At 49.3% G+C, this 12,352-nt stretch overlaps 1 protein-coding gene across 1 annotated transcript in view; it reads left to right on the forward strand.

Moving 5' to 3' along the window:
• The first annotated feature begins 10,865 nt into the window (after positions 1-10,865).
• The window catches only part of LIMK1 (LIM domain kinase 1), a 34,260-nt gene continuing 32,773 nt past the window's right edge, over positions 10,866-12,352 (forward strand). Inside the window, exon 1 of the mRNA XM_074974728.1 lies at positions 10,866-11,030. Within this exon, the coding sequence (XP_074830829.1) occupies positions 10,973-11,030 (58 nt within the window). The 5' untranslated portion in view covers positions 10,866-10,972. The remainder of the gene's footprint in view (positions 11,031-12,352) is intronic.

The following is a 12,352-nucleotide window of genomic DNA, read 5'->3' on the forward strand; positions in this document are numbered from 1 at the left end:
TCTAGGTCTCTCTGTATCCTATCCCTACCCTCCAGCGTATCTACCTCTCCTCCCAGTTTAGTGTCATCTGCAAACTTGCTGAGGGTGCAATCCACACCATCCTCCAGATGATTAATGAAGATATTGAACAACACCGGCCCCAGGCCCAACCCTTGGGGCACTCCACTTGATACCAGCTGCCAACTAGACATGGAGCCATTGATCACTACCCGTTGAGCCCGATGATCTAGCCAGCTTTCTATCCACCTGTCTGGGAGTGACTCCTCTGGATGGGATGGGGTCTGAGTCCAGAGCACAGTGCTGTTCTGGACACTCGTGCTGGAAGGTCAGGCGCTGGAGCCAGCACGTCCCTCTTGCCGCACCGCAGTCACTGGCACTAGGGAAGAAATCTCCTCTCTCACAAGGCTCCTTCAGTAAGTGACTCAGCAGGGCCTTGGAGCTGTGCGCTGCTCATACGTGAGCCTTCTAACTGTGGTGGAGCTCCCGGAGAAGCCCCCAATGAACCTCACTGGGAGAGTCAGGTGGGGCAGGCAGGAGGCCTGGAGCTTGGGGGACCAGGGAATGGATTCCCAGTGCTCCCAGAACAGAGCACCCCTGAGCCTTTTGCATGCGGAGGCCTGTGCTGTGCTCGCAGCGTCTGGACATGCTGCGTGACTCCAGACCCCTCACTGCAGCAGCTGGTGCTGCTCTGCCTGCATAATAGTGCCGAGGGCAGCTCCTTCGTTCCCAGAGCCAGCCAGAGCATCTGGGGCACGGTGCCACCTCTGCCCCCCAGACCCGTTACCCACACCTGGGCCTGGTGCTCACTCCTCCATACACACAGCTGGCCTCTGCCTTCTGGGGGGCTCAGAAGACTTATTCTGTGGGGCAACCCATCCTTCTCTGACTCATAAAGCAAGGCTTGGGATCTGTGGGGTTCTTGCCACAGCAGGGAGCCCAGCTGCTTACGCTGAGACCAGGCATCATTCCTGGCAGTGTTTCCAAGGGACAACTGCCCAGATCAGTCAGAGGGGGCAGGCCTCAGAGCAGGTGCATGCACTTTCCATGCATCTGCTCTTCAGTCACCACCCCCCCTTTGTCTGATGATGTGCATGGGGCCCTGGGGGGAGCTGCTGGCAAACATGGATTTAGAACAAAAGAAATGCCCAGAGCACGGGCCCTCCCTCACCCACTACACTGCCCAGCCTGCCATGTGCAGAGTGTCCCTCCTTGCAGTGAGAGGCCAGTTTGGCAGCTCAGCAGAGGAGCTGGTTCAGCTGCAGGCAGCCCTGTCTTCCCCATCCCCGCTCTCCCAATTATTCATTAATATCATGTTCTCCTGTACCAGATACAGACAAGTCACAGACCCTGCTTATACCCACCAGCTGTGTTCATCACAAAATCCTTTAATGCTCCACCAAGTATGGCTGAGGTGAGCTTAAATAAGGTATTTTACAGACACCGCCTCCTAGGCTAAGGAATATATTATAGTGCAGCATGACATGTCCCCCTCCAAGTTCTACATTCCTACCGTTTACACTATCACACAGTCTTTGAAGTTCAGTACTGATCAGTCTGTTAAGTGTCTCTGAATCATGCTAGTTTTCTAATTACATGACATGAACACGTAACCACTTAGTCATCTGGCTGCCCATTGGCTGCAAAGACTGGCTGTGGCTGGTTCAGAAGTCTTGGGTCTTCATCTTCTTGTTCTGCATCTTCCAGCTGAAGCGTTTGCTCTGCTGATTGTTCTTTCTGAGGAACACACTACTAATGTTGATGGTTTCAGTTGAACTCTTCACTGTTGGTCTCAATCACATATGATCTAGGGTCTGAATTCTTTTTCTTTATGACAGCTGGCGTTGTCCTTCCTTTTTCTCCATCTAATTTGATATGAACACAGCCTCCAGGTTCTAGACCTGGCAATTCTCTAACTGACTGATGTCTGTTGTAAAAGTGTTCATAAGCTCTTTTAGCGCTCATCCTACCTGGCTACTCTCTTCACCTCTGGCTACTTTGGAGATACATTTTTTTTTCAGAGTTGGAACCGTAGTTCTGTGTTGTCTTTTCACTGGAAGCTGTGTTGGACGATATCCATTAGCTGTTATTGTTATCTGTAACTCAAAGGAGCAAGGAATGGATCTTCCTGCTTGGCTGTCTGCACAGCTCTCTCAGCCTTTCCATTCACTTGTGGATAATGTGAGCTGCTAGTAATATGATCAAAGTCATATTTCATTTGGAATTACTTAAATTCTGCTGCAGTGAACTGTGGCTTGTTGTCCATCACTAGTTGTTCTGGAATCCAAAAGTGCATTTCAATTTCTTGATAACATGTTATATATTTCAAGTACATTATTTCTATATACCTGGAAATATAGTCCACAATGACCTGGTAATGATGTCCTCTGAATCTGCATAAATCTGCAGCTAGTCTCCTCTAAGGCCTCTCTGATAGGGGTGTTTGTACACTGTAAGGTTTAGCATTGTCTCTTAAGTTGATCTGTACTAGATCTCCTTTCAAAAGTCCAATATCATCAAATCCTCCATCAAGTTCTTCCATCTTTCTCACTAGGCCCATCATGGCTGCCACGCTGTGACTGAGAAGGTTGTGGGTCTTTGGTCCTTTGATCACATAGACTCTGAATGCATAGCTTTTGTCTTGTAAGTTGTTTCTGTGGTGAACTGGCCCATGCAGTTCAGAATATCTCCAGGACTAGTCAGTGCTGTGTCACGTGACTTCAGCTCTGGGAGAGGTTGAAGTTAAGTCCCTTCTGAGATGCGTGTCACATCAGTTCCTGAGACAATTTTAAAGTCATTAGTCTTGCCATGAATATTCAGTCTCACTCTCCAGGCAGGCACTATGTCATCTCCAGTGATAGATCCCAGAAACAATGGCTCTTGACCATGTGTAACACAAGTGATCTCCCTGATTGCTTTGGTGCAGCAAACAGCTGAAAAATGTCTATATTTCATGCATTTATTACACCATACGCCTCTGGCTGGACATGCATCATCCCTTGGGGTATGACTTTTTCCACTCCTAGTGCATATAGACTGGAATGTGTCCTTCTTAGTCTGGGAGTTCTCTCTCCTTGCCTCAGGGGTTTTATCTTAATGACTTTTAAAGCTCAAGTATCTGTTTACAATTTCTGAGCTGGTTTCAAGTTGTTCAAGTCTGTAAATTTGCTCTAGATTATGCTGTTTCACCAGTTCAGAAAGTTTTACTCTCTGTATCACTGTGGCTAGGGTTAAATATCTCTTCAATTGTAGCTACTGTGAAAGGTTTTTATCTCTTAATCCAATAACCAGCCTGCCTCTGATCTTTTCATGTTTTTGCATTCCCAAAATCACAGTTTTCAGCCAATGCATGCAGAGGTCTTATAAAATATTCAACATTTTCCCCGGGTCCTTGAATTCTCTGGTGAAAACATGCTCTTTCATAAACTGCATTTCTCTGAGATATAAAGTCTGAATCACTCATAGCCAAACCCCTTCACACTCATCTTTATGACCATCTTCAGTAAAGTCAAAGGGTTTAGAGGTATGCTCTCCCTGATCCCCATAGCATTAATTAAGGAAGATACCTGTATATCTCCAGTTTCTTTGTGGAGCTTGGTAGCAATGCACAATCATGCAAAATAGTGTTTCCAGTCTGTCCATTCGGAAGATTTGTTGAAGCTAAAGTTCCTTCTGTCTGCCATTTTGTTGCTGTTTTTCTTCTGTTTCTGTTTTTATTTACTCCTGACACCGTGTCATGTTGCTGTACCTGATATGGACTGGACACAGATGTGTTCATTGTAAGATCCTTTAATGCTCTGCCAGGTATGGCTGAGGTTAGTTTAAATAAGGTATGTTTCAGAATAACAGCCGTGTTACTCTGTATTCGCAAAAAGAAAAGGAGTACTTTTGGCACCTTAGAGACTAACCAATTTATCTGAGCACAAGCTTTCGTGAGCTACAGCTCACTTCATCGGATGCATACTGTGGAAAGTACAGAAGATCTTTTTATACACACAAACCATGAAAAAATGGGTGTTTACCACTACAAAAGGTTTTCTCTCCCCCCACCCCACTCTCCTGCTGGTAATAGCTTATCTAAAGTGATCACTCTCCTTACAATGTGTATGATAATCAAGGTGGGCCATTTCCAGCACAAATCCAGGGTTTAACAAGAAAGTCTGGGGGGCGGGGGGGTTAGGAAAAAACAAGGGAAATGGCCCACCTTGATTACCATACACATTGTAAGGAGAGTGATCACTTTAGATAAGCTATTACCAACAGGAGAGTGGGCTTGTGTGTGTGGGAAAAAAAAGAAAAAAGAAAAAAAAAAGGGTGGGGGGGAAACCTGGATTTGTGCTGGAAATGGCCCACCTTGATTATCATACACATTGTAAGGAGAGTGATCACTTTAGATAAGCTATTACCAACAGGAGAGTGGGTTTGGGGGGGGGGCGGGGAGAAAACCTGAATTTGTGCTGGAAATGGCCCACCTTGATTATCATACACGTTGTAAGGAGAGTGATCACTTTAGATAAGTTATTACCAGCAGGAGAGTGGGGTGGGGGGAGAGAAAACCTTTTGTAGTGATAAACACCCATTTTTTCATGGTTTGTGCGTATAAAAAGATCTTCTGTACTTTCCACAGTATGCATCCGATGAAGTGAGCTGTAGCTCACAAAAGCTTACGCTCAAATAAATTGGTTAGTCTCTAAGGTGCCACAAGTCCTCCTTTTCTTTTTGTAAATAAGGTATGTTACACACAGTGCCCACCTAGTGGCTGACCAGTGTAATACAGTTACAGTATAATACAGTTCCATTACAGCCAGCTGCTGTGTGAACCCCCAAATATGGAGCCAGCCATGCCCGTGGTCCCATGCACCCCAAAAACATTGGCCTGTGTGCACTCTGTGCCATATACTCCCCCTGCAGCTGGAGAAGAAGGGAAGGGAGAGGAAAGACTGGAAACCTGTCAGGGGCGAGGACCATTCCACATACACACACGCATGGACCAGTTACAGGGGTGGCAAAGCTGAAGAGAAGGGCAATGAATTTGGGCACTCTGTGAAAGGTGGCTGGGAGATTGCTGCTTCAAAAGGGTTAAAACAAACAGCCAAATAAAGAATAACACAATTAAATTATAAGATTAACAGAATTCATCCAAATCACTGGAAAAAATATGTTGCTCCAGGAGTAAATCATTGAGCATGGTGAGGAGGGGTTGGTCAGACTTCTTGCCATAGGAGAAAGGACTCCTTCATTCTGAATGCCAGCCCACCCACTTGACCTCTGGTGGTATAATTAACCCTATGCTGCATAAAGTAACATGCAGACAGTCAGAAGAGTGGGGGCATGGTATGTGATAACGCCAACCCATCCATTCCTGAAACAACTCCTGTAGGAGCCTGCTGAGGAACCGAAAATGCTGTTCCACCCCATCAGAGTAGGATAAAAGCAACTGTAATCCTTGGACAGCTGTAACTTTATGGTGAATACAGAGGCAGTCAAGTCTAAAGAAAGCAACTCAGCTCTGGAAGGAAATTTTATCCTTCTGCCAGGCTTTGGGTAGGGCTGGAAGATTTCTATACCCAACCCAAGAATTTGTGCTTAAAGCACTATCCCGGGACCCACAGATCTAGAGTCAAGCCTCGAGTCTGCTACAGGCTCCTTGGATGACCTTTTACAAACCACCTAGGCCAGATTCACTGATTTTGGGTGCCCAGCTTGATACACGAAGGTGCTGGGCAGCTAATATTTAAGACACACAAAAATTAATGGCCATGTTGGAAAATCTGAGGCCAAATTGTCCTTACCCATAGAATCATAGAATATCAGGATTGGAAGAGACTTCAGGAGGTCATCTAGTCCAACCCCCTGCTCAGAGCAGAACCAACACCAACTAAATCATCCCAGCCAAGGCTTTGTCAAGCTGGGTCTTAAAAACCTCTAAGGAAGGAGATTCCACCAACTCCCTAGGTAACCCTTCCAGTGCTTCACCACCCTCCTAGTGAAATAGTGCTTCTGAATATCCAACCTAGACCTCCCCCACTGCAACTTGAGACCATTTCTTTTTCTTCTGTCATCTGCCACCACTGAGAACAGCCGAGCTCCATCCGCTTTGGAACTCCCCTTCAGGTAATTGAAGGCTGCTATCAAATCCCGCCTCATTCTTCTCTTCTGCAGACTAAATAACCCCAGTTGCCTCAGCCTGTCCTCGTAAGTCATCTCTCTGTGCTTCAGTTCCCCATCTGCAGAATGGGGATAATATTCCTTCCAACCTCACCAGGGTTCTGGGAGGAGAAAGTCATGAATGTGTGAAGGGCACTCAGATGGGGGCCATACAAGATAGAGGAGAGTCAGGGATACACTGGCAAGGGTGTTACCAGATTTGCTTGTTATTTTGGGGTATGCTCATTTATTAGGGTTACTCTTCTGTGGGGTTGGTTCTGTAATTCTATCAATGTACTGCTTGTGTCACTTGTGTTCTCATACGGAGCTCTACTTCTGCAAAAGTTCCTTCCCAGTGGAGCTATCCTGCCAGGACCTAGGTTCCCCAGGGCTGGGTTCTTCCAGCCCCAGAATCAGATTAACACACACATTAACAGAGCACATCTGAGAGGACTGGGTTAATCAGCACTCCCAAGCTGATCCCTTATACGTCCCTGGATTCAACAGGCTGGGTCGAACAGCACCTCCAAGCTGTCACCCTCATAGGCCCTTGGACTCAGCAAACTGTCCCAGGTTCAGCATGTCCCTATCCCCACTTGCACGTTATAATTGTTCTGGTAGTAACCCACTTGATGAGCAAACCCCACAGGACTTTTGGGTGCTGCCGGGATCTTTAGCTTAGGTACAAGGAGCATTGCTGCAGAGTGAATGAGGAAGCAAAAAAACACCCACAAGGGGGAGAGAGCGAGAAAAACGCAACCAGCTTAACCATGAAAGTTATTTATTGCCAGGTAATAACCATAGGGGACCCAAACAAACAAAACAGGGATAATATTAAATCTAACTTAAATTTGATTATAAAAGTCAGATTTAGAAAACTAGAACTGATCCCACAAGTCAGGCTACACCTAGAGAGAGAGAGTGAGCGCTGGGTTCTCACCACTCTGTGAAGCTTGAATCGATCAAGGTCTCCCAGGTGGTGCTGGTAGCTGAGGGTCCGGAGTGCTAGAAACAGGCAGAGCCCCAGCACAATCAGTCAGGAGAAGACGAAGTCCCAATGGAACTGATACAGATTTTGGATCCAGGCATCAGAGCACTTACCTGAGCATGGGTAGGGGGTTTTGTAGGGAAAGAATAATGGCTCAAGGGAGAACACGAGATTTGTTTGTGGGTAAACTGATGGATCAAGGGAATATACCAAAGTTGTTTTGTTCAGGCAGACAATAGGAACTGCTCATTCCTGGCTATGGGTGATGTTCCTTCCAGGGAGCTCACAATGCAATTAGGCAGCTTCACTATTTTGGATCCCAATAAAGGATTTATACTAGAATTGGTCTGATAACTACTGAGCTGGGTGCGTGCAGGTATGGGCTCATTAACATCTAGAGCAGAGATCCCCCATCATGCAGTACTTCCCTGCTTTTCAGATCCCAGAGTTCTGTGAGGTTCTTGCCTTGGAATCACTGTTCTCCATTCTGTATGCTAATGGAGATGTCTTCCTGTCCCATCCTTGATGCAAATGAGGCTCGGGGAGTTTCTTTAATCCTGTCACCCTTGTCAGGTGTGTCTCCCACTGCCTTTCATTGCTTTTTGTAAGTCTTTCTTCTGATCGGTTTTAGTTCAAGCAGAGGCTGGGTGGAGGTCTTTTGTGAGTCAGACAGGCTGGGTACTTCATCCTGGTTTCCCAAGAACACAGAGCTGGTAGGTAGCAAGTGACCCACTGTACTGTAGGTTCCCATCCCTGCTGAGCTCTTTGCAAACTCCCTGGGCCTCACAGGAGTTCAGTTACACTACAACCACATTTCTACAAATATCCTGTGCTCCCTTAGCACCTGAGCTGCAGGGCTTACTGTGTGTTTCACTGTGACCCTACCTGACCTGTGAGCATGCCCCATGCAGCCCTCTGCCAAGCCCAATGCTGAGAGCGAGTGAGCTGTTCAAACGCTGGCCACCTGCAGCCTCTGGCCGAACGTTCAAAAGGGTTCTGCACCCACAATCCAAAGAGCTCAGCGTGTTGGGGGCTGGGCTCCTTTGAAGTCATTAAATCAAACTCAGGTGTCTGAAGATACGTTCTAGCTCAACCAGATGTTATTGGGCTACATATAAAATGATGGGGTCTAAATTAGCTGTTACCCATCAAGAAAGAGATCTTGGCCTCACTGTGGACAGTACTTTGAAAACAGCCACTCACTGTGCAGCGGCCATCAAAAAATCAGACAGAATGTTGGGAATCATTAAGAAAGGGAAAAACAACTAGGAGTCCTTGTGGCACCTTAGAGACTAACAAATGTATCTGGGCATAAGCTTTCGTGAGCTACAGCTCACTTCATCGGATGCATAAGCCCAAATAAATGTGTTAGTCTGTGAGGTGCCACAAGGACTCCTTGTTGTTTTTGCTGATACAGACTAACATGACTACCCCTCTGAAAGCTGTCACCGAATTAAGAAAGGGATAGATAATAAGATAGAAAATATCATATTGCCTCTATATAAATCCAATGTACACCTGGCCCACATCTTGAATACTGCGTGCAGATGTGGTCGCCCCATCTCCAAAAAGATATGCTGGAATTGGAAAAGGTTCGGAAAAGGGCAACAAAAATGATTAGGGGTATGGAAAGGCTTCCGTAATAAGACTGGGACTTTTCAGCCTGGAAAAAAGATAACTAAGAGGGGATATGATTGAGGTCTATAAAATCATGGCTGGTGTGGAGAAAGGAAATAAGGAAGTGTTATTTCCTCCTTCTCATAACACAAGAACTAGGGGTCAGCAAATGAAATTAATGGGCAGCAGGTTTAAAACAAACAAAAGGCAGCACTTCTTCACTCAGCGCACAGTCAACCTGTGGAACTCCTTGCCTGAGGACGTTGTGAAGGCCAAGACTATAACAGGGTTTTAAAAATAACTAGATAAGTTCATGGAGGACAGGTCCAACAATGGCTATTAGCCAGCATGGGCAGGGATGGTGTCCCTACCCTCTGTTTGCCAGAAGCTGGAAATGGGAGACAGGGGATGGATCACCCAATAATTGCCCTGTTCTGTCCATTCCCTCTGAAGCACCTGGCATTGGCCACTGTTGGAAGACAGGATACTGGCCTAGATGGACCTTCAGTCTGACCCAGTCTGGCTGTTCTTATGGATGTAGGAATTCCTGCATGAAATTCTATGGCCTGTGTTACAGCAAAAGGAAGGATCATAAAGGGAGGAAGGGTGGTCCAGCGACCAAGGCCTGATCAGCAACCTGTGATCAATTCCCTACTCTGCTACCAACTCCCTGTGTTATCCTAGGCCATCACTTAATCTTTCTGTCCCCAGCTCCCCATGAGATTGCAAGTTTGCTTGATGAAGATAATAGTGTTGACATAATATACTTAGACTTCTTCAGGCATTTCACTTGGTAAAACATGACATATGAATAAAAAACTAGAACAATATAAAATTAACATGGCACACATTAAATGGATTAAAAACTGTTTCAAAATGTAACTATAAATGGGGAATTGTGATTGAGCGGGTGTGATTCCAGTGTGGTTCCATGGGAATCAGTTGTTGGCCCTACACTATTTAACATTTTTATCAATGACCTGGAAGAGAACATAAAATCATCACTGATAAAGTTTGCAGATGACACAAAATTTGGGGGAGTTGTAAATAACAAAGAGGACAGGTCACTGATACAGAGCGATCTCGATCACATGGTAAGCTGGGCGCAAGAAAACAATGTGCTTTTTAATACTGCTAAATGTAAATGTAGTATACCTCTATGAACAAAGAATGTCGGCCATACTTACAAGGTGGGGGGCTCCATCCTGGGACGCAGGGACTCTGAAAAGGACTTGGGGGTCATGGTGGATAATCTGCTGAACATGAGCCCCCAGTGCTACGCTGTGGCCAAAAGAGCTAATGCGATGTTTGGATGTACAAACAGGGGAATCACAAGTAGGAGCAGAGAGTTGATTTCACCTCTGTATTTGACACAGGTGTGACCACGGCTGGAATCCTGTGTCCAGTGCTGGTGTCCACAGGTCAAAAAGAGTGTTGATAAATGGAGCGGGTTCAGAGATGAGCCATGAGAATGAGTAAAAGACTAGAAAACCTGCCTTACAGTGAGAGACTCAAGCAGCTTGATCTGTTTAACATAAGCTGAGACTTGATTACAGTCTGTGAGCACCTACATGGGGAACAAATATTTAATAATGGGCTCTTCAATAGAGCAGAGAACAATGTAACATGATCCAAATTCAGACTGGAAATAAGGTGTAAATGTGTACCAGCGAGGGTAATCAACCACTGGACCAACTCGCCAATGGTCACGCGGTCAGTGACAATGAGGGGAACCAGCCCCACACTAGTCGGCCCTGCCCCGGTCTGCAGTGCTGGTGTATCTGTGCGTCCCGGGGTGCTGGAGATGAGGGAATATCTGTTACTGGACCAACTTCTGACCAGCTTTCCCGCGGCCCAGGGCTCCGTCTCGGGTGGGATTCCCTGCTCAGTGTCACTGCGGCCGGGAGTGCAGGAGCTGGGCTGGGCTGTCCCAGGGTTAATGGGCGGGAGGCAGGTGCACCGACTCTGCCCTGCCTGGCTCCCTGCTGCCCCCGCTCCTGCCCCGCCGCCCCCGCCTGCGGGGCTGGGGCAGCGGCGGCGGCCCTCGCTCCCTGTCTCGCTCCTGCTTTCCCAGGGACGCTGTGCGGTCGGCCAGCCCCGTCCTCCCGCTGAGCATCCATCGCAGCCCTGCCCCTTTCGCCGCCTGCGAGCCAGACGCGCCCCGAGCCGGAGCGGGCGGCGGAGCCTGGCGCCGCGGTCGTGCCAGGGCCAGCCGGCGGGTGGATGAGGTTGATGCTCCTCTGCTGCACCTGGAGGGACGAGCCGATGGGAGAGGACGAAGGTTCGTGCCCGGGGCCGGGCTGGGGCCGCTGCGCCGCCTCTGCAGATGCGGGAGCCCCGGCGGCCGGGCAGGGGCAGCTCCGGGCGGCCGGAGCCTCTTCTCATCCCCCGCCCGGGCTGCTCCCCAGCCGCTGCCGCGCCCCTGCCTGCCCAGCCCGGCCGCTCCGGCCGCTGCCCGGCCGGGGCTGCAGCAGCCCCCGGCGCACCCCGCGGGGAGGAACCCCGGGCCAGCGCTTGGCGCAGGGGCTCCCGGACTCCTGGGTTCCGTTCGCAGCCCGCAGGGACTCGCTGTGACCTTGAGCGAATCGTTTCCCCTGCTGCAGTGGGCTTGGACGGGCGGGCGGCTCCGGGCTCGGACACGTTGCTGGGCAGGTGTGGAGGGGGCTCCCACTGGCGCGACTTCGTGTCCCGGGCCCCCCGCTACCGGCCAGGCGGGCCCTTTGTGATACCGGGGAGGCCTCCGCCGCCTGGCCCACTGCAGGCAGGCAGCCCTCAGGGGGCAGTTGGTGGCCAGCTCTTAGCCCTGGGCTAGAGGTTGAAGAGCCCATGGCCCCCTGCTGAGCCACGAGGTGCCCCTCACCCTACCTCAGTCCTGCTCCCGTCAGGCCAGGGTCCCCAGAAGCTGCCCACTCAGTCCTCCTGCAGCGAGGCGCTCCCCCGTGTCTCTCCCTGGCTTGGGGTTCCCATCCCACTGCCCACATTCCTCCAGCACAGGGGATAGTAACCCTGGCACCTGAGCCCTCCCCCTTGCCAGGAGGCGCATGCTGGGCAGGAGCTTTCTACATCCCTGCTTCTATTCCCAGGGACATCAGTGGCCTTTCTCTGGCCCTCTGGGGGTCACCTAAACCCTCCCATCAAAGGTCCCCTGCTCCCAACTCCCCCAGCCACCACTCCCAGCTCCAGGCTGACCAGACAGCAAGTGTGAAAAATCGGGACGGGGTTGGGGGGTAATAGGCACCTATATAAGACAAAGCCCCAAATATCAGGACTGTCCCTATAAAATCAGGACATCTGGTCACCCTGCTCCCAGCCCCTTGCAATGCCGTTTGCCAGCTGTTCCCTAGCCCTGCTGCCTGGCCCTGGCTGCTGGGGGTTCATCATTTCAGGGTGTGGTTCGTCACAGCCCCTTGGCTCCTTTCCCGCTGTGAGCTGGGGGCCTGACTCCCAAAGCAGGAGGGAGCAGACCTTAGCCTGGCCTAGATGATCCTGGTGGTTAACGGCTCCCTCGTGTCCTGGCCGCCCTGCCTCCCACACCAGCGCATGGCCCCTCTCCATGCCCACCTATCACCTTACTGCCGCCAGCAGCTCCACTTTCAAGCCATT

Source organism: Natator depressus, chromosome 17 (assembly GCF_965152275.1).
Source record: "Natator depressus isolate rNatDep1 chromosome 17, rNatDep2.hap1, whole genome shotgun sequence".
Lineage (NCBI taxonomy): Eukaryota > Metazoa > Chordata > Testudines > Cheloniidae > Natator > Natator depressus.